At 46.0% G+C, this 27,682-nt stretch overlaps 1 protein-coding gene across 4 annotated transcripts in view; it reads right to left on the bottom strand.

Moving 5' to 3' along the window:
- The window catches only part of LOC144122098 (sodium/mannose cotransporter SLC5A10-like), a 177,120-nt gene that overhangs the window by 73,016 nt on the left and 76,422 nt on the right, over positions 1-27,682 (bottom strand). For 3 of the 4 annotated variants that reach the window (XM_077655623.1, XM_077655621.1, XM_077655624.1), the window contains exon 2: positions 19,863-20,072. In XM_077655623.1, coding sequence (XP_077511749.1) covers positions 19,863-19,985 — 123 coding nt within the window. In that variant the 5' untranslated portion in view covers positions 19,986-20,072. Of the gene's footprint in view, positions 1-19,862; positions 20,073-23,458; positions 23,529-27,682 lie in introns of those variants that run through there. The other variant, XM_077655622.1, reaches the window with a different exon arrangement.

Genomic DNA, 27,682 nt, shown 5'->3' with positions numbered 1-27,682 from the left:
CGCCATTTTCTTGCAGACGTATTTTTCCTCTAGAACTTGTGTCTCTTTTTTTTCTGAAATTGTAGTGCCATGTGAATCTTCGACAAATAAAAAGATTTCACGAGCTCTACAGACTTAAATTCACAAGTTCAGGTATTTTAATAATGGTTTGTCTAACCATTATAACGCTTACTAGTAAATTTCCTACAAGCGTTCAAAAGTAATTAACCGTTGCCGTATTTTGTTAGAAAACTAAGGAATAGTCATTCTTGAGGCATTGATGTATAATGTAGGTCCAAAAATTTTTGGTTTTGAATCGAAATAATAAATGACGCCTGAAAGGGATACAGCCAGGGGCCTTAAGCTCACCACAGTAATTAGAAAGGCCGCTCAAGAAAGCCAGAGCTGCCAGAGAACTTGAGGCTGCTATCACGCGTACTGTAAATGATATCGGCGCACTAAGTGGCATCCATCCACTGCGGCGCTCGTTGAGGTTCAATTTGAAAACGGACGTGTAAGCACGTTACAAGATTTGTTCAGGTCGCCAAAATGGCACAATTAGAGTAGCCGCAAAAGCCACTCTGCTGACACATGTGCGCCTAAAAGGGGTTACCTGGCAGCCTGTACGAGTTAGATTGTCGATATAAAAAAAACTGGATATGTTTCGATGCAGACAGCACCCATTAATAAAATAAGGGTCTTAGTCCAGTCAAAAGAAACCAAGTCATTGTAGTAACTCAGTTTCGTCTTAGCTCCTTAGGATAATTTTTTGGTCGTTGTTCAAGGCCGTAAAGCTCGGCTGTATTTCTTTTTTCTTATTTTTATCAAAAAAGTTTAGTGTGAGCAGAGTAGTATCACACGAACCACCAAGTATCAGGAAAGCCTGAATGCTGTGCTCACGCGGTGCGATATGTTGTAGACTTAATTTCATTCCAACCGGGTGCAGGCGTCCATATTTCCAAATTATTGCCATCCACACTGCCTATGCTAGTGTGGTTTAAATTAACTTTCGTGTATAGCAGCGAAACGTATAACAGCGGAAGGCTAAAACACATTCTGACAACCTGAAGGTTTAGGCGTGATCAGGGCCTGAAAATTTCGACTACATCGCACGTCATCAGTGTCATCAAGACAGCGCTATTAGGGGAGGTTAATGGACACATGTACGTGCAACGCAACGGGGTTTCCGAGTCCCGACCGAAGAGTGCATTGATCATTTGCCGGATGCATTCGACTGCAGTGAAATGGCCGAGGAAAGTGAGAGCCACACTTTGCAGCGTATGAAATTCACCACCCACTTCCATTGAGTAGTGAAGGTGAGAAACAGCTCCACGATGCATTCAACATAGGGTTGCGTTTGAGTTGCGGATGTGTCGAGTGGCGCTATACGTGGAGGTGGGAGCGCTGCGGCTGGCGGTACGTCGCTGCTCCATGGAACTGCGGTACAAGAGCGTTGGGCGTAATTTTTTTGCCTCATGAATGGGCGCTTCTCACGTAATAGACCTCGTGTATTTGCCATATCGCATCGCTATTGACGGCGCTGTGCCAACAGCTTTCCGTCTCCTTGAAGCAACATTACGGCGAAGTGGCTTCAACAGAGATGAGTACAGACGTCACATGAGTAGCCCGAACAGCAACAGTTCCTTGCGTCAGCTGCTTAGTTATTTCCGCATAGAATCGCAGGCCTGCTCTGAAGCCACGGTCAAAAATCTATTTTAAAGGACACTTGAGGCAAAATGCATCCGACTGATTTGAATTCAATTCCAACTTCAGGTCCACAGGCACAAAGTCGAGAAGGATGGCCCAAAAACTAAGATATTGATCGGAATAATGAATGAAGTGAACACTAGCTGAAGACATTAAAGTGTATTGCGGTATTTAGAGTTGTAATGAATAACTTCCCACAATGTCTTTTATTAAGCACTGTTATCATTATCGACTGCATGCGGCGCAATGTTAGTTGTACCGGGTGTTTCATGGAAGATGGTTTGAATATTTTTAATTACTATTTTCGCTTAAAAGACCGCCCTTTTTGGCCTAGTAATGTCAGCGGTGCATCAGTATACAAGTAACACGCGCTAACTAGTAGACTGGTTACTTAATACCGAATAGTTAACATTTTAGCTATTACTTTTAGTCTCCTTATTTACTGAGAGGCATGTAGTCCACCATAAGTAATATCCATATCAGTTTTTATAATTTCGAAAGCGCACACGTCCTCGGCGCTGTGGACCAACAAATTTTGGCCACTTGGAAGAGTTACGTGCACCGGAGACGCGTTTATTTGTCTACAAGCTTCTCGAAAACGCATGTATTCTGACGCGTTGCAGCCAAAATTTGTTGGGCCACAACCTTGAGAGTAACTGCGTTTTCTAAATTTAAAAACTGACATGGATATTATGATGGGCAACAAGGCCCTCGATAAATACAGAGACTAACAGTAATAGTTAAAAGTTAACTACAGGATATTAGTTGCCTAGCCTTTTCGTTAGCATGCAAAGTAAAGCTGAAAGTTGGGCGAGTTAGTGAATGTTCATGCTGTAAAAAAATGGCGCCAAGGAAAACGACAGCTTGACAGGACGACGCAGTTAGCATGCCTTATTTCTATTTTGATGCGCAACATTGCAGAACATCTTAGGCGAAACTGCCGAAAAAAATTAGCTTGTTTTTGCCGTCTTTTATTGCGAGATGGTTGAAGTTTATTGATCCCTGCGCCTAGAGTAATCACGTTTTCAAAATTTTAAAAACAGATACGGCTCTTACTAACGACTGGTTACAGAGCTGATTGATACCAGGCACCGAACTTGAAAATTTAAATAGTAAACTATTATAACTTTGACTGGTTCGTGATATTGACCTGTCCTCTGTTGTCCGTTAGCATTGGTTTCACTATGCCGCAAAAGCCACTTTTATACCTCAAAGACATTATATTTAAAAATTAGTGGCGACCTTTCTTGAAACCAATCTTATATTTGCCTCCAACTTGCAAGCAGAGCGGCGGTAGTTCGGAGTGGGATACGATGCTGGTTCCGCTTTACTAAATGCACGATATTTTTTTAAAAGGCAGCCCACACGCAAGCCCAGCAAAGCTCGGCTAACCGCGACACAGTACCCTATGTCTAAACTGTTTTCTTTTGTCTCCTCCTCTGCCCACTTTTCGATCATTTACGTTAGGCAGAATGAAACTGCGCGTAGCCAATTTTTGTTACGAATAAACTCGGTCTGGTAATAAAAAATAAAAATCTACAGGCAATCACACAAGGCGATACGAGAATATGTATTAGCAGTAATGGGCGGAACAATCGGATACGACAATGATCCCCTTTTCGCTGATGCTCTAAATTGTACTTCACCGTCGCATTTACGTTCTAATGCAGCGTCGATTTTTTGTGGGAGGCGATGCTTGGGAGGTGGAATTGAGTGGTTGGGTGGTGGATATTGACTTATGGACGGCAGAGGTGGGTGAATGATGGTTTTAGGGTAATGCATCGTTAAGGTAAAAGGGGTTGGTTGGTCGTCGGCGGAAATATCTGGATGGTGAAGCTGGGTGGAAGTGATTGTTGGCGGTGGATGCAGAATTGAGAAAGGTGTAGGACAAAGGTGGGCAGGTAGTAGGCAGAGGCCTTCTCAATGGTGCTAGCATCGCGCAACACCAGGCGAGCAGATTTTGAGAAAGTTAAGGTGCAATTGGATTAACTGGCACTACACATCATCATCACCATTATCATCATCAGCCTGACTACACCCACTGCAGGGCAAGGGCCTCTCCCATGTGCCACCAATTAACCCTGTCCTTTTCCAGCTACGCCCACCCTATGCCTTCAAACTTCTTAATCTCATCCTCCCACCTAACCTTCTGTAATCAGCAATCAGCAATAGTAATCAGCAAGCGATGGCGTGGAGACGCCTCCAAACAGGCGTCTAGCCGCACCCAATATTAATGAAACATATTGTCCCTTATATTGACGATGACAAATGTAGGAAATGTGGAGCGGGAAAGACCCTCAGCCATATTGTTTGGGAGCGCACACAATCCCTAGGCAGGGCGAATGAAATAGATAGTTCAGACGCCTGGGAGACCTTGTTGCGTAGCCCGTACCCTGGGCACCAGCTCCTCGCCGTCCGACAGGCTGAAGACGCCGCCGGGATTCGGCAAATCCAGGCCAGCATCTGACGCGGCGACCCTGTCCACCCCAATTACTTCTGGCCCTCATCTCTCAACCGAGGGGGAGAGCCGGAGGGCAGGATGAGGTCGCCATCTTCTGCTGGACAATAAAGTCTTTCACTATTTCCGTAGTTCGCTGCGTTGTCCTTAACTTAATCTGAACCCTTTTCATTAGTCTCGACGCTTCTGCCCCATAGGTGAATATCGGCGAGATACAGCGGCTTTACTCATTTCTCTTGAGGGACATCGGTAAACTGCCGTTAATGATCTCAGAGAACCTGCCATATGCGCTCTACACTATTCTTATTCGAGTTATTTGCTCTTATTATACGGATGAGCGGTAACTACCTGTCGTAATTATACGTATTGCGTTACCACTTCCAGCACCTCGCTGTCTGTCTAACTTATTGATCATGATTTGCATTTCACCTCCTGGGTGACTTTGCAAGGCAATATCATCAGGGAATCGCAGATTATTTATGTATTCTCCATTAACTCTTATCCCCAACTGTTCCCAATTCAAGCCTCAGAATACCTCGTGTAAACAGGCGGTGATAACATTTCGAGATCCTGTCGCCTTTCCGGACGCCCTTCCTTATTGTTTTTTTAATTCTGACTTTATTTATTTATTTATTTATTTATTTCAGTACCCTCAGGGCACGAGGGCATTACAGAGGGGAGTGGGGTACAATAGACAAAATAACAAAGGAACAGCAGTCACAAGTAACACAAAAATGTGAACAAGAATATGGCTCGCGCAAATCAGTAGGTTACAGCAAATACAATCAAACGAATTAACAGTCATTTAACACGAAATTATGAGCAAAGAATAAAAGTAAGCATAAAAGTAAGCATACCACGCAAACAAGCATACCACGCAGACCAGGTCTGTTTTAACTACCACATAAGCTGAAAAGAATAAACGGCAGGGCGCAAGAATTACATGTACTATGTTACCATCAAGTTAGTTAAAGCCGATTTAAACACAGAATGGTCACTTATTTCGACGACCGATCGGGGAAGGTGATTCCATTGTGCCGATGTGCTGGGGTGAATGAGTTGTAAAAGTGGTTTGTTTGGCATGAAAGAATACCAACTTTATGACGATGATCGATCCGAGCTGAAACGTAGCAAGGTGGCGTTATAAATTTTCTCTTAAGGATGGGGTTATCGTAGAAAATCTTATGGAATAGACAAAGGCGGGATATATTTCTACGTTGCGACAGTAGTGGGAGTGATAAGCTTGATTTCATGGCACTGACACTAGAGTTACGGTGATAATTCGAGAGAATGAAACGGGCCGCACCGTTCTGTATAGATTCGAGTTGGTATATTAGTGTCTCTTGATAGGGGTCCCAGATAGATGCAGCATATTCTAGTTTACTACGAACCAACGACTTGTAGAGAAGCAGTTTTACGGAGCTAGAAGAAAGATTAAAGTTACGGCGTATGTAGCCCAGCATGCGGTTAGCGTTATTGCTTACATAGTGTATGTGTACTTTCCAAGAAAGATTATGGGAAATGAAGACACCTAAATATTTGTAAAAGGCACAGACTCAAGGCTGCAATTATTAAGACGATATGAAGGCAATGTGGTGTTACGACGAGAAACCCGCATGTACTTGCACTTTTTTATGTTTAGTTCCATGTTCCATTTGTTAGTCCATTCAAGAGCATGATCAATATCCGATTGAAGAAGAGCTATATCAGAGTCACTGTTAATTTCGCGGTATATGACGCAGTCATCAGCAAAAAGATTTATTGTTGAACATAGATTGTCAGGTAAGTCATTGATATATATAAGAAAAAGCAGAGGCCCTAGAACAGAGCCTTGTGGTACTCCAGATCCAACTGGAGAAGGGAAGGAAGAAACATTATTAGCGGTGACAAATTGTGAACGATTAGTGAGAAACGAATGCAGCCACCTAAGAACGTTAGGGTCGAGGTTAAGTTTACTAAGTTTAAAAAAAATAGCAGTTGATGAGAGACCTTGTCAAACGCCTTTGAGAAATCGAGGAATATGCAGTCGACAACGGAACCCCTGTCGAGGAATGAGTTTAGATCATGTGTGAAGGTTAAAAGCTGTTTTTCGCAAGAAAACCACTTCCGAAATCCATGTTGACTGTCCGCAAAAAAGGCATTAGATTCAAGGAACGATGCAAGGTGAGAGTAAATAACATGCTCCATGATTTTACACGGAATGCTGGTAAGTGAGATGGGTCGATAATTATGCGGGGAATGTTGATCACCAGATTTATGCAAGGGAATCACCTTCCCAACCTTCCAGTCATCAGGTATGCATGCTGTTTCAAGAGATTGCTGAAATAGGTTAGAGAGTATTATTGCGCTGTATACTTTGGTTTTAATCAAGAACTTAGAACTAATGTTATCAACACCACATGATGAAGAAACCTTTGTTTTCGACTATTTTTTTCACTCCAGCAGGATCAAAGACAATAGAATTCATCGGTATAAAGTCAGCGCTATTATATGCAGGGGTTACCGAACACTGATTTTTGGAAAAAGCTGAAACGAATACACTGTTTAGAACATTTGCACATTCATTAGGATGAATTAGTTGGTCACTGGAGTCTTTAAGGCTGATGATTGAATTGTCTTTTTTGTTAACTACGCCCCAAAATTGCCTAGGGTTATTTATCAAAAGGAAAGGTAATGTGTCGTTGAAAAACAAATCTTTGGCATCCTTCAGTGCACTTTTATATTCAAGGGCCGCGGCCTGATAAGCAGTCCAACGTTCTTGGGAACCGGTTAGTTTTGCAGAGCGGAACATGCGTTTTTTTCTTATTACAGAGCCGTTTTAACGATTTAGTGAACCATGGTGATTGACGGTTAGAGGTGATGACTAAGCGTGGAACATATTTTTCAGTGAGCGCAGCAACTTTTTCTTTAAACAGGCTCCAGTTAGCATTCACGCAGCGATCATGAAAGCTTAGCAAGTAATGGTCTAGAAAAACAGACAGTTCAAGGTTAATAGCATCAAAATCAGCATTTTTTGTAATCATGGATATATTTACTGTGGTTACGTTGATGGGGAACTGCGCAGGTCGAAGCAAAATGAAGGAGTAGGTGATCACTTAACCCTGGCAAGTATGATATGGGCTGGAAAAAATCAGGCGATGTGGTGAGTACCAGATCGAGGATGGTAGCTGTGCAGTTGCTACATATATTTTCCAGTATTTTGAGATAAGGCGCTTCTACACCCTGATTTCGCATGCCTCTATGACCGCTGAGGTTTCCGCTGAGTCCAGTGTTTTCTCGTAATCAACGAAAGCTATATATAGGGGTAGGTTATATTCTGTGCATTTCTATATCACCTGATCGACAGTGTGAATATGATCTATTGTGGAATATCCTTTACTAAAACCTGCCTGATCTTAAGGTTGATTAAAGTCTAAGGTTGCCCTGACTCTGTTAACGATTACCAAGTAGATGCCTTGTAGGCAACGGACAGTAAGCTGATCGGTCTGTTACCTTTAGAGTCCTTGCGTCTCCTTCCTTATGAATTAAGATAATATTTGCGTTCTTCCAAGCTTCTGGTACGGTCGAGGTCATAAGGCATTGCGTATACAGAGTGGCTAGCTCTTCCAACACGATGTCCCCTCCGTTTTTCAACAGATTTGCTGTTACCTGACCCTCCCCAGCTGATTTTCCCCTTTGCATTGCTCTTAATTCTTTCTTTACTTCCTCTTTTTTTTTACTGGCGACATGACGTATTGCTGTGCGCTACTACCTCTCTCGATTACTTTGGCCACTGCAAAGATTTTTGCAGCACTCTTCGGCGGCTTTAACTATCTGATCCATATTGCTAATGATATTGTCCTCCTGGTCTCTTAACGCATGCATCTGGTTTGTACCTATGCTTGTACAGCTTCCTTTTCTCCACTTTAAGACTACCTCCCTTCTTTAGAGCATGCTCGATTCTCTCCATATTAAACCTCCTTATGTCAGCTACCTTGCACTCATTTATTAACTTCGATTTATTAAATTTCGTTAACTTATTTAATAACTGCCAGTTCTATTTCGTCTGTAGGGTTAGACGCCCTCAAGATTTGGCGTTTCTTAATCAGATCTTTCGTCTCCTCAGATAGCTTGCCGGTATCCTGCTGAACCATCCTCGCGCCTACTTCTCCATCTCACTACACACCAAGCACTAAACAGCATTTGTGACTGTCACCTGTCGTTCCAAACCCAACCAGCAGCTCGCGCTCAAGGGTAGTATTGCCGCTGCAGCGTACAAAAATCCTCGTCGTAGCAATGCCCAGCGGGGAAGACGGAACCATTGTGGCGACTCAAGGCGCGGTCTACATTGCGGGCGCATGGTAGGGCTTAAGGTAGCTCTCGTGAACCATTTCACGGTTACGAAAGCGGATATAAGAGGATTGTGTCAAGCGTTCGACGACATAATTCACCCATGAAGGTTTGAGAAACTATACGGTAAGGTACATGATCTTTTGCGAGGAATTCGGACAACAGGCCAAGAATGCCTCAAGGGCTCCAGAGGCAAACAAGTGAGCCGGTACGTATAGTGAAAAGGGTTGACAAGAATCGTGGCACACTTCTCGATTTTTATCACCGGACGTTTGGAAGCGAGTGAGCTCGCAGCATTTCTCAGCATACTTGGCAATTTCAGTGCCTGGTGTGCAGTCTGATGCATCGGAATGGTAGGGAGTATTTCTTTCAAGCAGGCTGGTAAGTGCTCGTCCTTAAATTAGAACATTCAGGCGCGTACTGGATGGTGGTATTGTAGGCGTATGTGATGAATGAAAGTGCGGAGTCCCAGTTAAGAGCAGTCGGGACTGATATGCAATGAGAGCAAGTCATTGGGCGTCCAGTTGAACCCTTAGGTGAGCCCATTTGTCTGAGGATAGTCTACTGTGCTTGGTGTACTGTGCTGGCATGAACTTAGTGGAGATATCGCGCTAACTGATATACATACACAGAAACATATGCACAGAACGGGAACAGAACGCCATGTGTATCAGCGATATCTGCACTATGAAGCACCAACTAACCCAACTCTTGCCTTGTTGGAAGGCATCAACGAATGTACCACGTTCAAAGCTGTACTTACATTACATGCCAGTAGTACAGGCTGAAAAATCGCGTGTTCATTTTGAAAATATACGCAGGAGCAGTCTGGGGATCGCAATGAGAAGACGCGCAGACGTCAGCGCTTAAGTTGCGAGGAATGAAAAGCAGCCGTTTTCGACTGGCGGACATGTAATGACGAAGTTAAAGATTGGCATCTACTAAGGAATAGTAGCGGACTTGATGCCGAAGTGAGCGGCAGGGTGCTCGCGTGGTGCAGCCGGACATATGGGGCACAAGTAATCCACCTGTCTTGGCATTGTTCCATAGTCGTGTTTGGGAAGGCTTGCGATGACGGCACGGCGTCAAACTAGAGAGTGCCGGGAAGACCGCGAGAGGGCGTCAGAATCAGAGTGCTTGCGTCCAGAGTTGTAGACGAGTCCAATGTTGTACTCCTAGAGGCGCAGGGCCCAACCGCAGAAGTCACCCGGTGGATCCTTCAAGGATGGTAGCCAGCATAAACAGTGGTGTTCGGTAAATGCGTGAAATGGGGGGCCATAGAGTAATGGAGAAAATTTGGCTAATGCCCACGATGTAGAAAAACACTCTTTTTCGGAGACGGAGTAATTGATCTCGGCTGTGGACATCATGGGGCTTCCATAGGAGACAACGCATTCGTAGAATCCAAGCTTTCGTAGGGCAAGCAAAGCGCCAATGCCCACGCCGATAGAATCTGTGCGTACCTCTGATGGAGCGCAATGGTCGTAATGACGAAGCATGCGGAGGGAGGGGGGGGAGCAAGGAGCCGACGAAGCTTAAAGAAATTGTCATCACTGTGAAAAGCCTACGACGACAAGCAACGACCTTAAAGAAGCCGCGTCAAAGGTCGTATTATGTTAGCAAAATTCCAGATAAATCGCAGAAAATACGGACATGGGCCGACGAAATACCGCAGTTCTTTGATGTTAGACGGCTTCCAAAAGTGGACTTCCGTGCGGATGTTTGCCGGATCTCGGAGTATGCCGTCCGAAAATGTTAGCGGGGCGAACGCCGAAGTGAAATCTCTTCTGATTTAATTCCAGGCCTGCGCTGGTGAGGCAGGTAAATACTTGGCGCAGGCTGGCTAAACGGGTGAAGTAGTCGATCGAGAACACGGTGATGTCTTTTAGATAGCACAGACGCAGCTTCCATCGCAGTCCAAGCAAGGTGTTATCCATAATTCGCCCGAATGTTGCGGGAGCATCACAAAGCCCAGACGGCATCACGTTAGATTCACATAAACCGTCATACGAGACGAAACCTAGTTTTTAATGGTCGCATTCGGCTATAAGGATTTGCCTATATACGCAACGCCGATTGAGTGGCGAAAAAATTTAGCGCGTCGTAAACAATCTAGGGTAACATCTACGCGTAGCAAAGAATAGACGCCTTTTTGGTCACTGTGTTCAGGAGTCACGAATATACGCAAAATTTGAAGGAGCTACCTTTATTGTAAACCAGCACCACCACGGAGGATATCGGGTTGTTCGGGGGCTGCATAATCTAGGGCTTTAACATGCCGTGTACTTGACGCAACGCTCCTTTGCTGGCACGCGATGTGGTCAAAGTCGAAGTGGTGGATGAGAACCAGTATCGATGATATGGTTGACAACTGCAGCATGACAGCGTAGGTATTAAAGGACATTAAAAAGCAGTGCATAATAACGAAATAGAGAATGAACTTCAAACATATAAAGGCGTTCCGAAGCCCGCGTTGCTTCGCAAAATACAATTTTTCTGTTCCACTCCACTCCGCTGAGTCGTCATGACTCCTTCTGCAGCGCAGCGGCGCGTCTTCATCACACTTGGCCAGCTGACGAATTGAAACCTTCACGCAGTACAGTAAAGCGCTGCTACCCGAAGAGGCCTCGATACACTTCACCGGCGCAGTAGAGCTCCTTTTTTCGATATCTCGGATTCCCGGTGACACTGTTAGCTACGCACCGGAGCTCGCTTCGCTGCCGGATAGCATTACAGCCGACACAGGCGTGCGTTGGAAGTGATCAGGGCCGCAGCTGTTGCCGACCGCCGGCAGCGAAATAGCAGCCAGCGGAGGCACGCAGCCAACCTGCCGGGGTCGACTCTGAGCGGCGCACGTGTAACTCAGGCCGAGCACCGAACTAGACGGCTGAAGCTGGCGCTGATCTCAAAATCATCCTTGTTTCGCTTTTAATTTGAACAGTACCTCGAAGTCACGTCGGAATACACTGTACCTTTGAATAACTGCCATTGCGTTCCAGAAAACTGCGCGCAAAACAGACGCGAAAGCACTCTGCACTTCGGATTGCATTCACCTCAGATACGAGTGCATCAAGCTTGGATTCTACGTAAAACCTGACGAACGATGATATGACTCGCAGCGCCGAAGCATGGCAGTGCAGTCATGAATATAAAGTTGCGGGGGGTTGATTCACTGAAAAAAAAAGAATATTTCTGAACTGCCCCGCTAGCCAGTGCAATGCATTGTACTAGGAAATGGAAAATGTATTTCATCTCGTTGCAGCATAAATTCACTGGCATGCTTTGCCTGACCACTCCGTAATCCTACACAATCTGCACAATGGCAGGTATATTAAGGTTCAGTCTGTTGCGACGTGAATTCGAGGCACAGTTTCAATTCAAGACAAATAACGTGTTCTTAGTGCTTGTCTTGAGCAAGCAGTAATATTTCGCATTCATTACTGTTTAATTCGTTTAAGTACTCAACATCTCTAAACTATAGCACTCAGTGATAACATCTAAACATCACCTAATGAGGAATTTTCTCGAAAGCAATCGCAGGTATTTAAAGGTTCAATCTATTGTGGTGTGACTTCGAGGCACAGTTTCAATTCGGAACAAATAACGTGCTCTTAGTGTACAACAAGAACTGGTGGGTGAGTTGGTCAGACATAGTTCTTGTAAATCAGCGCTGTGTTTTGTCCCTTTGTGTTTGGCTTCGAGCCGCTGCGCTGGTTTACAAGTAATGTCAGGCTGAAGAGCAAGGAAGATGAAAGCTATTCTGGAAGTGAAAGCGAGGAGCCTGTTTAGAAAAGGCAGCTAACTTGGAAGGCAGCTGAAAGCAACCATATTGCTACATCATGTTTGCAGAGGTAACTACTTGGGAAGACAGCGGGTACGCTGTGTTTTGCATACAATGTAGACAACAGCCAACCCAAATGGGCGTTTTAATGCTTGGTGCCACTCCTTGAACTTCATATGCGGAAACACTTACTCCATAAATTTAGAGTTATGGCGTAAAAATGTGTGAAATTACCTATTTTACTCCCTGCACTAAATAACGGGGAATAAAGGAGGATTCTTCTCCTTATAGCTCTCATTTTTAAATGGAGTTTTTTTTTGGCTTGAGGCACCGCATGTCCCCAATGGAGTAAAAAAACACCATTTCGAGCCATCCGCCCGAACATCTAGCGTCTCGTCTGCTTCTGGTCAGTCGTCTGATAATTGCGGTGAGTGACGACCCTTAGATACCATCTTCGCTGATCTCTGCTCACTTCTGCTCCTTCACGGGCGCCTGCAGTGGTACTAGATATCGGCTTGTCGCCGTTTTCCGCTACAGTACTCTACGTAATTGAACTGCTCTTGTGAAGCCGCCAGCGCTCTAAGAATACCTGACCTTCCCTTGTTAGTGTCGCCGCTCTGTTGGAGTCCCAGCTTAGGCATAATTCTAAGAGCTTTTTTGAATGTGGCTCTCGCGGTGTGTTGCAGCAGATTATAATGCGTTGCATAAACATAGAACTGTGATAGGACTCAATTTCAACGCTGAGCTCTTGATTCATCTGATGAGGCTACATTTTTCCTCCATCCTATTGAAAAAGCAAGCTGTAAAGAAGTGAATATAAAAGAAAACACTGCCATACCAAAATACCTTCGGGGATATTTTCATCTCCAACTTATTCTGCTCTGGTTTTTAGTCAAAGATAGCAAGGTGCATAGCCGAGAAAACTACACCGCAACACCTTTTCAGTTTTTGAACTATTGATTCTAATGTTAAATCCCTTTTTCTACCGTCATAGCCAACCAAACAAGCTCGTAAAAGACGACAAGCAGAAGACTCCTGCCGCCGACGCCGTCGCTGGGCTTACAGACAGTGAATGAACGCGGGGCGCGGGGTCACACTTTGGAAGCGCAGTTTCCAAAGTTGGGTCGCTGGCGGCCCCTGCAACCAATGCCCGTTTCCGCCGCTGGCCCTGCTGTAGGAGTGAGCCGGAATGCGGATAAATAAACCGGACGCCATTTTTGGGCTCCATTTCTCCGGGTAGTAAAAACTTTACTCCCTTGTACCCCTCCTTACTCTCTTGGTGTTGTTCTTTCTGAAAATTTGTCCAGGGATGCGTACAAAAATGACGTCATCAAAAAACTTCCGAAAGCTATAGGTATCATGCGCCGACGTTGTTTCAAGTTTCCAAGAGCAGTTAATGTTATCCTTTACAACTGTTTATTCTCGACATCACTCAACTACGGCGAAGTTGTTTGGGGAACCTTCTATGAAAGACAATATTCATGAGCATGAGCTTCATTTGCTACAAAAACATGCCATCCGCAAACTTTTCAGGAGACGTACAAGGAGGTACATATTCACAGCGTAGAATCTATGTATGACTATAGACTTTCTAAGCAATACATATCAGAAAGAACCAAAGGGAATAACACCTTGAAACTACTGGCAAACTTGAAAAATACACGCCTATCTACTCAATGCGCAACCCAGAAGAATGGAAACTGAGCAAATACGGTACGGGATATGGAAGGCAAATGTTAAAATTTAGACTGCCAACATTGCTCAATGATATGGCGAGGGACAGTAATACATATTTGAGTCCATTTCATTGAAGAGCCTGCCAAATTAATATGTTTAGGACGGAAATGTCACCGTGTTTTAGATTTTAAAACTTTTTGCGCATATTACTTTTTTTTGCTGTGTTCTTCATTGCTGATGTCTTCGGATGATGTTGTACGTATGGGTAAACATGTGTGTGCTTCACCATGCTGAACAAATAATTTATTACAGTGCGCTTTATTTTCATGTCTGCTCATGTTTGACTTGTGTCTGCTCTCCTATCGCACCCATTTTTCATTCCTTATTGTTAACTGCAGAATGTAGCTGCACATTGTTTGCCTTGTACTGGCGTACGGGCCTTAGTCAAGCCTTTTTCTGGCTGTTGGCCCGTGCTCCAAACATCCCTGGAGTGTTCAATTACATTGTAATGTAAAATGCTTTCCTTTTAAACGGAGTAAACAAAATACTCCATTTGTATGGAGTTAATGAAACCTCCTTTTGTGTGTGCGCTACAGGACAAGCCATTTACTGCCATTTGGGTGTTTTTTGTTAACAGTGTAGGAACACACACTGGACAGCTTTTGTTTTTTTTTCTTTAAACGACTAAAACTGAATGTGCAATATAATGCGGGCAGTGTCTCACGAGGATAGAGCAAGCTTCGGTGAAGCAAAAACACGAGCAAATCGCACTTCGTGGGTATCGGTGAGTGACAGCGCGGGGTGGTTGCGCCGCATTCCTGTTTACAAAGCAGTTGAAGTCCGTGGCCACAGGGCAGAGGGAATGACGCCTTTGAGAAAGGCCGGCGGTCGCGGCCAGTGGCCAAAGGTGTCACCTCCCCAAGGTCAGCCCGGGGCATTCTCTCCAAGCAGCGAGCGCTGAGCAGCGACCTCGGGTGTCTGAGGCCAGCGAGACGCAACTGATTCGCAACCAGTGTAGCTGCGTTTTCGTGAAGTGCGACACCCTCATGGAAACTTTAGAGCCCCTTAGGTGGCGGGGTTGGGCTATGGAGAACTGCTTCATACGCGTGGATTTTAGCTTCGTCTACTTAATATCGTGCTGCTCAAAGACGCAGAAATGAATGCGACAAAGCTGTCCTTATTCACCAGGCTGACGTTCTTGTAACAATATATGTACCGCCTTCTGCAGCCCGCATAAAGCCCACATGGGCCTCTCCAACTTCAAGAATATTTCTACAAAGGATGTATCTCTGCATATTTCTGGTATTATGTGTGCGTTGAGAAGGCGTCCTATCCGATGATATGCCCCACGCCGACTTCGTTAAAGCCACCTCCACCGTGATAATAGTACAATCAAATGTGAGAGTACGTAATCGCACTGTCTGTGCTGTTATTTAGACCCACAGAAGCACAAAGCCTTGCTGTATTCATTTTCAAGCAACATCTTGGTTACTATTCGTTCAGATAGAGAAAGCGCACTCCAAAAGTTTTCTAACGGCCCATGCCAAAGCATATATTTATATAAAGTATGACCCTGTATCTTACAAGGTAGCTCTCTTCAATCTTTACGCATTCCTCGAACACGCCTTCGGACGTCAAAGCACAGCAGGAGACGAAAGGACCCATTCTCTCTCTCGATAAAATCAGTCGCCGAGATACCGTCAGCATATTTTTCAGGAGTAAAACACTCACAAAGAATGCGCCACCCACCGAACACACCACGAATAGGGGCTCAGATATTCACCTTAACCCCTTCTTCCTATTTGTACCGCTGACCTGACACGGCCACAAGGAACAGCACCTTCACATCATTACAAGTTAATAGTATGTTACGCTAACAACCGGCCGAAAATTTTCCATTGTCATGTCTTAGGTAGCCATCCTGGCACAAAACATGTCAAATGGAGCTGCACTTGCGCCAAACAATCCCCCACACCCCCTTCCTCCTTTTGAGCCGCCGCGGTGGCCGAGTGGTTACGGCGCTCGGCTACTGGCCCGAAAGATGCGGGTTCGATCCCGGCCGTGGCGGTCGAATTTCGATGGAGGCGAAATTCTAGAGGCCCGTGCACTGAGCGATGTCACTGCACGTTAAAGAACCCCAGGTGGCCGAAACTTCCAGAGCTCTTCACTACGGCGTCCCTCATAGCCTGAGTCGCTTTGGGACGTTAGACCCAAATCAACCAACCAATCATTTCTCCTCTTATTCTTTTCAGATAAAATATCGGGGCGCCCAGCTTCCGACCTGCTCACAGTTCTTTCGCTTCACCTGGCCCGACATTACCGTTCGTCAGTAACTGAACCTTGAACCCTTCAGAAGCGAAATAGTGCTTGGCTATGTCAAAATCTAGAAGAGCAAAAAGTTGGGCAAGTTGGCTGAGATTGAATGTCAACGCCGTTTTCCCCAAAGAAAACCTCCAACGTAGCTCTTCGCAAGAACGAACATGCCTTTGTCCTGCTCCAGTTCTTAGTGTGGTTTTAACTGCTTAGTATGCAGGTTTGCCATGCGGGCTCAGCTTGCAAAATATTTGTCTTTTTGCCAGGCCAACACAGCCAGAGCTAAACTAATTCCTCGGATGGTTTGTGCAGCTCCATGAGTGGAGGTCGTGAACTCTTAGCGTAGGTAAGTCCTCTAAAATCTCGTCAGTGCATGTTTAGAGCTCTGCAGTCGTCAGTACAGAGGTTTTCTACGCGTCGCAACACCTGTAGTACTACGCTAAGCAAGACAGAAGGCGCAGTGTGGACGCCCATCGCGTAAGCGCGGCGTAGGCTATCTCTCAAAGTCAGCACTTTCCAGCCGATGCGTTTATGGCATCCGGAAAGACGACGCCATTTCCTACTCTCCGGGCGGAAAGGCATCCACTGACGACACATAACGCCCCAATAAGGTATATGCACCCCAACCACCGAAAAGGTGAAGCCTCTTCTAGCAGAAATTATGACGTCAGCTGCTTCGTGGTCACGCTTAGGTCACGACCTTCTTATCGCGAAAACCCTTGCATGTTTACATGGCATGCCTTGAAACACACACTTTCAAGTTTCACAGTTCGCAGATAGCCATCGAGAGGCGCACCGGCGAGGACGCTTCTCTCCCCGCCTGGGGCGCTTTGTGCGGGTGACACCACAAGTGTTGTTGAGCTCGAGTAAGGTACATTTTATTTTTACGAAAACGCAGTCTCTGCTACAGCTATTTCCAGAGCCCCTTTCGCGGTGGAATTTGACGCATACGCTTACATAAACAGATCTCTTGAACCTCTTGACATGTATAGGCGGCGACAGCAGTGGGGGAGCGGAAACTGCAGCTGAGTTCGCAGCGATGCAAGCCGACCCACGACAAGCGATGGCAGAATATCGGCCGGGTTACCAAGCCCGAGTCCAAGGTGAAAACGCGCAGGCATGTTTGCTTGATCGCGCTTAGTGTTCATAAGGTGCAGGCGTGTAGCTAATGTACACCGCGTTGTCCCGGCGACAGTGATAAAAAAAACTACACAGATTCCGTAAGAGCAACAAAAAGAGCGGAAAGGACGCCACCAGCACTGAAAGAGATAACATTGTGGGCATCACTAGCAAGCGGTGATAGTCAGGACAGGAATTCCGGAGGTGGTTTTTAAGCCGGACATCGAACCCGAGCAAAAGCTGCTGAAACCAATACGAAGCGGACTAACCCTGACCAACCGACGAAAAACAAACATGCTCCGCCAGGGAGCCCGCCAGATGTCGTCATACGCAGCACATCCCGAGAATGTTTTCTTTCAGAAGCAGACGTCATTATAAAAATTCGTAGCTATCTCCTACGATGATTTCGGGATTAAGGACCTAGAGTTACCAAAGGTTCCAGACCTCTAATTTTCGATTATTACTGTCCTACGCTAACGAATGAAGAAATAACAAAAATTTCGTTACTTCTATGGCCAACGCGAGAAGAAACACATGGTGTTTACATGGTTTCCAGAATATGGGACTGTACCGCACCTCCTTACAAACTATGCTAAACAAGTGGTTTCTCATATTCTGCCTCAATTATTAAATAGCCTCTTCCTCGACAACGTTAGTTCTTGTTCCAACCAGAGTTTACTAATGTATTTGGCTCCTCTCAGTCTTAATCTCTACAAAGCATGTTTTATCTTCCAGTTTTTTTTTTTAATGTGTATTAGAACACCTTCTTTGCTATTTCTTCGGTCTGTCGGCTCAACTGCTTGTTTTAGGAGCACGTACACTGTTTGATTTTCTTTCTTTTTCACATAAGTTATACCTATGACATTCCTGTTTATCTGTATTGCTGCTACTGCCAGGAGACAGATTGAGGACAAGTCAAGTTGCCACTTCCAACATTTTTCTTCACTTCCACCACGAAACTGCCAATGTTACGGAAATAACTCATTCATTCATTCAGGCGTACAGCCATTTGCTGGCGTCTGTGAAGAATATCAAATCGCAATTATAGGGACACTTAGGACAAACCAAACTTGACCTAGCTGTGTTGATAGATTAGCGTATTTTAATTAAAAACAAACTACACTCACGAAAAAGTAAAGCTTTATGAGGTAGAAAAGGTTAAAAGGTGAAATACAGGTGTCGCATCACCGTAAGAAAACTGTGAGAGTACGTAAAAACAGTTTGGCACGCGGATCCCAAACAGTGGTCACAGAGTCATTTTCGGTGTTTACATCACGAGTTTAAATGCAGTGGTAGGATAATTTCGCATACAGTTTTCTCCAACAAATGCAACCCTTCCAGCCAGACAGACATTGTCATAACCAGAAAGACCCACAGAATCTTTTATAAAGAGGACAAAAACTGGATGGCGTTGTCCTAACAGCCCCTTTGAAACCGTAAACGCATTTCTATGCGTACGTATTACGCGTGCCTCTTCGCGAAAACATTAGTGTTTTGGCTTGGATGTCGCCAGTGGTTTTCTACCATATGTAGTGTTCACAAAGCAATGTTTTTACCAACATATATAGCGCGCACTGCCAGCACCGAGTTCTATGGACTATGAAACTGACTTCGAGAATTTGTGGTAAGAAAGCTGAACATACCAGTCGCATAATGATGGACAAAGTGGATGCGGTCTCTCTGAGCACATTCAAAGTTTTTTTTACGCCAGATTTAGATAAAGAATGAATCGCTGTCTGGGATCTATTTGTATACGTTTTATAAGCAGGTCAATTCAATTTGATTAAATTTTTGCGGATGATAATTCGACTCGTCATTGTAACGCGTTATTTTAGTGGTGAAAAAGTAAACAAACGAATAGAGCCCCACATCGGTCAATCAAAATTACCATCGCTGTGTGTGGTGTACTTAACTATTTTCGTAGGTTTGTTGATAGTTTTGTTAATGCTTCGGTAACTGGCACAAGAAAGCAGAAGACGCACTTGAAAACAAATAAAGTTTGGTATCACACTAGCTATAGTACACTGTAGCTGCATCTTCCCACCGAGGACGCAAGTTGAAACGAATAAAAAAGACGTTAAACTTGATAAAAGGGGTGATAGTGTAGTTGCTGTCATGTCTTACTCCTGGCGAGATGTTTGCTTTCGATCAAAATAATCTCCATTCAAGCTGAGCTCACAGGCAAATCTGGTTGAAGTCCGTATCCTAGACTGAGCCGCGCCAACCTAACTTCGACCGAAGGTAAATTGCGTTTACTGGCAGCAAACAACTTACTGCAGCATGAAATGACCATGAAGCAATAATTTCGAGCTGCTGTCCCGAAAGACATCAGGTGAGTGGAAGCGCAGGATTTTCACGCTTTTCTCGCTTAATTATCTTCTCGGTTACTCATAACCGACAGCCCAGGAAATAGCGTACCCTCGCGCTCGCATGGTCATGATGCCTTCACCGTGGGCACCGATAGTCAAACCGGACGCCTAGTGGCCATTTCCCACTCACCCACAGTCCGACGCCCAGGACGGAGGCCAGGTAGACCACCACGACGGCCACATCGGCGCCGTGCAGCGTCGCCCCGAGGTGGCTATGGGCGCCGGGAGCAGGAGGCTCGGTCGAAGCCATCATCTCGGCCGCCGAAGGCAGGAAGCCAGGCACGCGCGCTAGGCTGCTGGCGCGCTCTCGTCGACTGACAGCGGCGGCGGCTGCGTCGACCTGCGAATCGCGACGCCACAATCGTCGTCACCGGTGAGGCCGACGCACCGGCGCGCCCCCACAAGACTATCATTAACAAGCGCTTCTTCTGGGAACCGAGCGCGATCCGGCCAGCAGCACCGGTGGAAAGGTACCGGCGCCGCGGGCGGGGCCGCGGTACGATCGGGCGCAGCGACCACCGCTGTGGCCTAGCAACTCATGCCCGAGCGGCAAGTTGTGGCAGCCGCCACCACGATGTATAGAGTTGTCGCAGCCACAACTACGACGAACGCAGCAAGAAGCCAGTAACACCATTTCCCGTGCTCATGCGGGGAAGCGCCAAATGTGCGATGGGGTGACGTATGGGCATAGCCGCGGCCACCGCGGCGCTGTGTTCAACTGGTACTACACGTCATTTAAAGACGATTGAAATCAGACGAACTATCACTCAACTACTTGCTGCCTTACATGAATAGTACCCAAGATTTCTGTACACATTGCTTTCAAGCTTCTGGTTTCGCTCGAGTGCGCTTGGAAACACCCCACGAGAGTCGGGATGCACCTGTTTATATCGTGATTTATGCGCCTGGTGGTGCACGGAAGTTATCGAAGGGTCGACCGCGCTTTGCGCACGCAAGTGCTCTCTGCCCTGAGCGCGGAGACCGCCTGTACCGTGGCACTGCATGCCTCGATGTGGCCTACATTCCTTTCCCTCACCCACTCGCTGTGAGGCACATTTCGTGCGCATGCACAAATCAGCCGGGCAGCAAATCGTGCTGGCGACGTCAGAACTGTGGTTCTTCGACTCGCGATTTTGAAGGAACTTCGCGGCAAGTCTTTCCTAGCGGCGGTTTTTATTTTTAATTACTGCAGTACTTTAGAAGTTGTGCTCTCACCTCCTAGTTGTAAGGAAAAAAAAGATGGGGAAGGCTGTTTGCTCAATAATAGGGCAATGCTTTCTGCCCTCCCGTTGGAAGATGGGGTCGTAGCAAGCGCAAAATTCGATGAGCACATACTATAAGCACCGCCTTCGAGGGTATGACGCGATATTGTTGATGGGTCCAGGCTCCTGTTGCCGTCGCAGAGACGAGCATTGTTTCCATATTATTCGAAAGACGATGCAACGTACATATGAAGCCCTGCTTTAAACAAGCTGTCGAACGTGCGTGCGAACGTGCCTAAATGCTATTTCGATTGCCAAGACATGATGTCAAAACACGCGCGTGAGAATGTTACTTTCAGCGACTGTCTTCCAAAAGCTACATACGGAAACACTGCCCAAGAAGACTTGGCTTTGGAAAAGGGGCAATTTTGTGCCATCTGTGAACTGCCTCCTCTGTGATTTTCCTTACACAGTAGAACATTGTTTCATCAATTGCATGGACGCAACTCTGTTCTAGGATATCTTGAAATGGATCTTGAAAAGATGATTTATTTGCCTTCTCATACCATACGATACCTCATCGCAGTGCAGTCTGTCGATGAACCTCCTGATATGTTTCCTTCTAATTGGACTGCACAGCTTAAGGAACACTAGAATGATGAACCGGTACTGTGAATCAGTTGTATCGACTAAATCTCACTTCTGCGAAATGACTGGTCATCTTAGGGAAGTGTATCAAGAGACCGACTTTCAACCAAATTGGCATTTTCTCTTGCTCTTGGTGACGAGCTCAGCCTTACCTCCTATCTAGTGCTCGGTTGCTCAGTCTTTTTTAGATGTATTTTGTAGCGTTTCTTAAAACCTTTGTAAACAGTTCATGTAAATTTTGGCTTAGTTTTGTTTATGGGGGTTTAACCTCTCAAAGCGACTCAGGCTACGCCGGACGCTGTAGTGAAGGGCTCCGGAAAGTTCGACCACCTGGTGCTCTCTATCATGCACTGACATCGCGCAGTAGACAGGCCTCTAGCATTTAGCCTCCATCGAAATAGGACCGCCGCAGCCGGGATCGAACCCTCATCTTTTGGGTCTGCAGCCGAGCGCCATAACCACTGAGCAACAGGGGCGGCTGGTCGCGTTCATGTAAATAGAACATAATTTATGTAATTAATGTCAAGTTTAAAAAAAAGTGCCAGCGTCGCCTATAATAAGCATTTCTGACTCTCAGCCGAAGCGTCACGGGTTCGATTCCTGAATATCTGCCCAAATTTTAATTTTTGGCGCAATTGACTTATATTGTACACTTACATCTACTACTGTCGTTTTAGTCATGTTGCGAGCTTGTAATCACCAGTTTTCTAATGTTTTAATCACTTTCAAAATTTGTTAATTAATGCATGACATAGCCACCTTTTCGAACTATCGGGATTTATCGGTCATAACAACGGGCACCGCCTGATTCTCTGCAAAAAGGGGCCGTTCAGACTGTCGCTATCGAAGGCAGAGAATAGAGTCTAACGAGCGCCTAACCACAGGAGGCGTTTCGAGATTTCAAACGGTTGATGCTTAAAGGTAGAAGGCATTATCGAACGAAGACGTCTTGGTTTGGTTTATGGAGGTTTAACGTCCCAAAGCGACTCAGGCTATGAGAGACGCCGTAGTGAAGGGCTCCGCAAAATTTAGACCACCTGGGGTTCTTTAACGTGCACTGACATCGCACAGCACACGGGCCTCTAGAATTTCGCCTGCATCGAAATTCGACCGCCGCGGCTGGGATCGAACCCGCGTCTTTCGGGTCAGCAGCCGAGCGGCATAACCACTCAGCCACCGCGGCGGCCGAAGACGTCTTGTTTTTAGGGGCTACTGAAGCACGACTGAAAACATACCGTCTTTCCCTTTTTCTGCCTGTAGAACTTATGCTTCGTGTTCTGATGTTCGTGCTCCAATGTAATGTTTCTTTTCGTGTTTTGTTATGCTTCTCCACCCCTTCTACCGGTTATACAGGATAGATGATGACAGAAAACTAAGGCGCGAAGGCAGCAGCGTTAACGTCCATGCGGTGAAACACGACCTGAAATATGAGCAACACTATTGGAGGCTCTCAGTTCACTGGGTCTCCTCATTTCGTATCGGCGGCAGCGCTGCAAACAATATGTGATTCTTCTGGAGACCCAGAACGCGTTCTGACTGCGCCAATTTCAAAGACGGCGTACCACGTAATCATTTCCGTGTAGCATCTATCTTTTAAACTTGCACGGGTTGAGACAAACTTCCGCGCCATGGGCTATTCAACTGGCAGCAAACCAGGTCACTTCGTTAGTTTAGGCATGAGAGAGACCTCCCAAGCTTCTGAGCAGTCCGCTGTGCGTTCGCCGGTTCAAGACAGATTTTCCATGGTCCCTTCGTAGTGGTACAATAGCAGTGGGGTGGACGTTACTCGGAATGTCTTCCTCGTGATCCATTGTTTCCGGAGACAAAGCAAAAGGTGGGCTGCACTGCCGAGGCAAAGTACGAGAAGTTTCCTCACCGACGCCTTCGGTAGCGCTGCCCCGCCGGAGACGCGTTCGTACTCGGTATTCTTGCGCTGCAGCTGAACGGAGAATGTGCCGCGCAAGGCGGTAGATTTCCGACGGGGCGTGCGCGGTGCAAACATGCCCCCACAGCAGGCGCTTTTATTGCACGGAAAACATCTTCCGCGACGTCTTGAAAGAGAAGGTGCCGCGAATGACGCCGCCGCCGCTGTGCTCGCCGCGTACGATCGCGTGGAACGTGCCAGTCGTTTAGTGAACGAGGCCATAAACGCCTTTCGCGCTCGCTCCTGCTCTGACCCCGGTTATCAATTTTACGCAGCTCGAAGCCGCTCCGGTACAAAAGCACAGGGCACTGCTCAAACAAGAGCTCAGCAATGTTGCGATGAAATATGCGCCCAGCTACTTTGCGTGCCCCAGGTGACGTAAGCACAGAAGCCGCCCGCGACATACAGATGACGGGAGGCTTCATTGCTCCGCGCTTGAACAGCCGCTACAGTGAAAGAACTTTCGCTAGAGCGTTGCTTAGAGCGTAGCGAGATCAAGAGCAATATGCTGCATTGGTTCTAGGTTGCACACGCGCTCACTCTAGGATACCGCAGAACTATATTTCCAAATGAACAGCCCTGGCTTCACGATGTCGGAAAGACAGGGACGCCCACTGACGACAATGGTACAGCTCTATTCAATACAATTTTATTTTGTCCTCGCAGTAATAATGACGGTGGGGTCTCGGAGTAAAAGCTGCGCTTGACAACTTTACGAAACGACGAGTCACAGTCTGGAAGCAACTTGCTCTTCTGGCATTTGGACATTAATAGGCAAAACACATCACATCAACACCTGAAAAAAAAAAGTAACAACACAGGAAAGAAACCATTCATAGTTTTGCAGTAATAAGCGCACAAACAAAAGCACAGCCAAAACAAGCCGTGAGGAGCCTACAATCAAAAAGAGCGAAACAAATGAAGCAGTAGGGTAGCAAGCTAGGCTAGTTGGGTGACGTTCATTTTAAAGCAATAAACACAGCGCGAACAAGGACGCATGAACAAGGACGCAGCGCCTTTGTTGTGTGCTTCTTAATATTCCTCCTGCATCCTTTTTCACGCTGTTTTTCCTTAAAGTGAACAAATCAAGCTCATAAAAGAAGTCATATTCTACCGAATAGGCACTTCGCCCCATTCTCTCTAATTCAACACGAAATTGCACCAAGAAGTGCGAGGGCAAGTTTTAACCCAACTCTGACGAAGTGTGTGTTCTGCTCTATCCAAGCACTCTCACCGGCCTTGAGTCAGCAGAGCGAAGTGGACAGCGCAGGGTGGCTGATAATGTCCATGGCTGTTCCCCTGAAAGGGGCTGTCAATAAAGTTGCGGTATGCGTGGAACGCTAAAGGAGGCCGCTTCACGAATACCCAGCCGCAATAATTTTCTGAAGCATTATTTATACTCTGAATTACCTGCAGTCGAAATCCAAATTTCAGCGCCTTCGCTAACTCTCCTCTCATCACTTTTTTTGCGCGCTTAAAGTTCGAAGTTCCTCCGCCGGCTCTGCCTACTCGGCCCAAACCACAGGCTGCCGACGCACACGGGAATATCTCGAGGAGGGGGAACGCCGAGTTTTCTGAGTCGCGGGAGCGACGTGGCTGACTGGCCGCGATTATGTTAGATCCGTGAAGTCTCAAATGATCTAACCAATAGCCCACCGATCTAATTAGCCGCGCGCCAAAGAGGAGAACAAGAGTTTCAAAACATCGCCGGAAATGGCTCGCTAACTATCGCAAGTGATTGCGAGTTCTTTCCTGCGTGTAGAAATTTATTATTTGGGTCAAGTGTTCACGACAGCGCATTGTAAGGATTGAGCGAGTATGTGTAATCATAACAGTAGGTGTTTCATAGAGTCGCCGGAAGGACCAGATGCTCGGATGAGCTCAGGCTGCTTGTGGTCGTCGCTGCTGCTGTTGCTGCCTTTGATCCAAAATCAGTTAGATTCATAATTTTCAAGTTTTCTGTCAAGCTCCCGCAGCCTCTTTCAAAAACGGGATAACTTCTTTGCAAGTGTAAAAGTCAGTTGAGCCGAATTTGTGCTGGGCACTGAGATTTGATTGCCCCATGGCATTGTCGATTCCGAATTCTCTTTGACCGGCCAGTTCGGATTATTTAGCTAGAGTCGCGTTCTTCCGCGACATGATGAGCTGTTAATAACCGCAATACTTATAGTGATGAGACTGACTGAGCAGAATGCATCACGAAGGCTTCTCTCGGTGCAAGAAAGGCTGCAAAATTGTGTTGTTCATACGGGATCAAATCGTGGAATTTTGTGGATAGCACTACGATTATAAGCGTCTGTATTTACTCTATCGAGCTGTATTACATTGCCACGCGTCCGGTCAGCCTTTCATATTTTACTTTGAAAAAAGGAGCATTCATTGCCGTTCCCTTACAAATTACGTCTGGCATGGATGGTCGTTCGGGGAAGAATAATCTCGCAAGACTTCTTGGAGACCAGATATTCTTTATTATTTGCGCATTATTGCTTAGAACTAAAATTTCATTACGTATGGGGGAAACTCCCTAAGGCGTACCTGTGTGCCTGTCTCTAAGCAGCTGCTGCACGAAATTAAAGCGGAGACAGAGAATCCCAGTGCCGGTGCCAAAATCAGCGCACAAAAACTCTTCATTCATTTTTTGTTCTATTCTCGGCAGCCTGGAAACGTGCGGCTCTCATATCCAGTGTGACACCCCCCGTTGTGTGAAAACACTCGGACAACAGCGAAGAGAAAGGCGGACAGAACAGCGCCGCAAACAACGCATTGTCGGCCAAGGTCAGATGCAAGGTCCTCTAATGACGGTGGCGCGAAGCCCAGGCCCGCTTAGCGTCATCAGAGCCGACCTTCGGGCGCTTGTGGAAGGTAGCCACTCTCGTCTTAACACATTTATTTCATCATCAGCACAAGTTTATTCGCGCAAAGGAGAAATAGTGTAGCAAATCTCGACGCGTTGCGACGAAGCTGTTTACGTGGAAGTCGTCGACCCGCTAATGAAGCCTCCAATCGCCTTACGCATACGCTACGGCTATTCACCCCGCTTTCGCCTTTGCTGCGGATATGTAGATGAGTTTTTGAATTCCTCGCAGTATAATGAAACGCCAGGACGAGAAATAAGTCGACAAAACTGATCAGCCAGGTCTGTTTCCACAGCTTCCCATGCCATTGCAAGAGCTCTGAAAGGGTTATTTTGAGAAACAAGCCAGCTTAAGGAGCGGACCATCATCCACATCCTAGGTAACGGAGTGTGAGGGGTCAATGTACTGCAGAAGTCACACCATTTTTTCCTTCCTAATTGCTTTCCTTTTCAATGCATTTATGTGAGGCATTAAATTAAGTTTTTTGTCATAATTTATGCCAAGAAATTTGTGTTTAATTTTTATTGGTAATTCGCTGTACGAGAGGCGCATCCTTGTTGCCATGTTGACGGTGCTAGTGATCCCATCATTATCGCCGCGCTTTGGGTTCAGGTATTCTACCGATCTCTCCACATCCTTAGCAGTCGATCAGAACGTAGCACTAGGGAAAGAATAAATGTAATTACGCTCGAAGAGGTGCGATCTGTGTGGCTCAAGCTGACAAAGAAGGCACTCACGAGTCGATCTGGCTCATTTTTATCTCTACATCAGCAGGATCTGGCTCACTTTTGACTTCACATAGGGTTTGCGTTTAAGTTTCGGGCGTTACTTGGCAACTTTCGTTGTCGCAACTTCTGAATAAACAAGATCAAACGGTAAGTTCTCCATTACAGTAAGTTTAGACTTATTTTTCTGTTCTGCATATGGCTTATTTCGAAAAAAACGCATACACAGCGAAGCTGATGCTTGGTTTGACCGCTAAGCCTAACGGCTATATCCAGCATAAGTTGTTGCGGTTGTTGTCAGCATCTGGTGGAGCGACACATACCCATCATGGAAGACTGACCAAGGTGCGTTGCGCATTCGAAGAGAGACAGATTGACGTAATTAAGTTCGATTGTCGTTGTTGAAACTTGGAGTAGAAAGTAGATATTTTAGAACATTTTAACTAAAAAAGGAATCTCGCAGACGCTATGAAGTGATCATAAAGACAATCGCGCACTGGATTTAACGCATCTTCTTGCGATCGCCAAAAACTATAGGACATCTGGAATAGAAAGAGGGAGCTCTAATCAAGCGAGGGTGATCTCCAAACAAGCTC

Source organism: Amblyomma americanum, chromosome 2 (assembly GCF_052857255.1).
Source record: "Amblyomma americanum isolate KBUSLIRL-KWMA chromosome 2, ASM5285725v1, whole genome shotgun sequence".
NCBI classification, from domain to species: domain Eukaryota; kingdom Metazoa; phylum Arthropoda; class Arachnida; order Ixodida; family Ixodidae; genus Amblyomma; species Amblyomma americanum.
The sequence above is the reverse complement of the archived record's forward strand: the minus strand, read 5'-3'. Positions and strand labels throughout refer to the sequence as shown.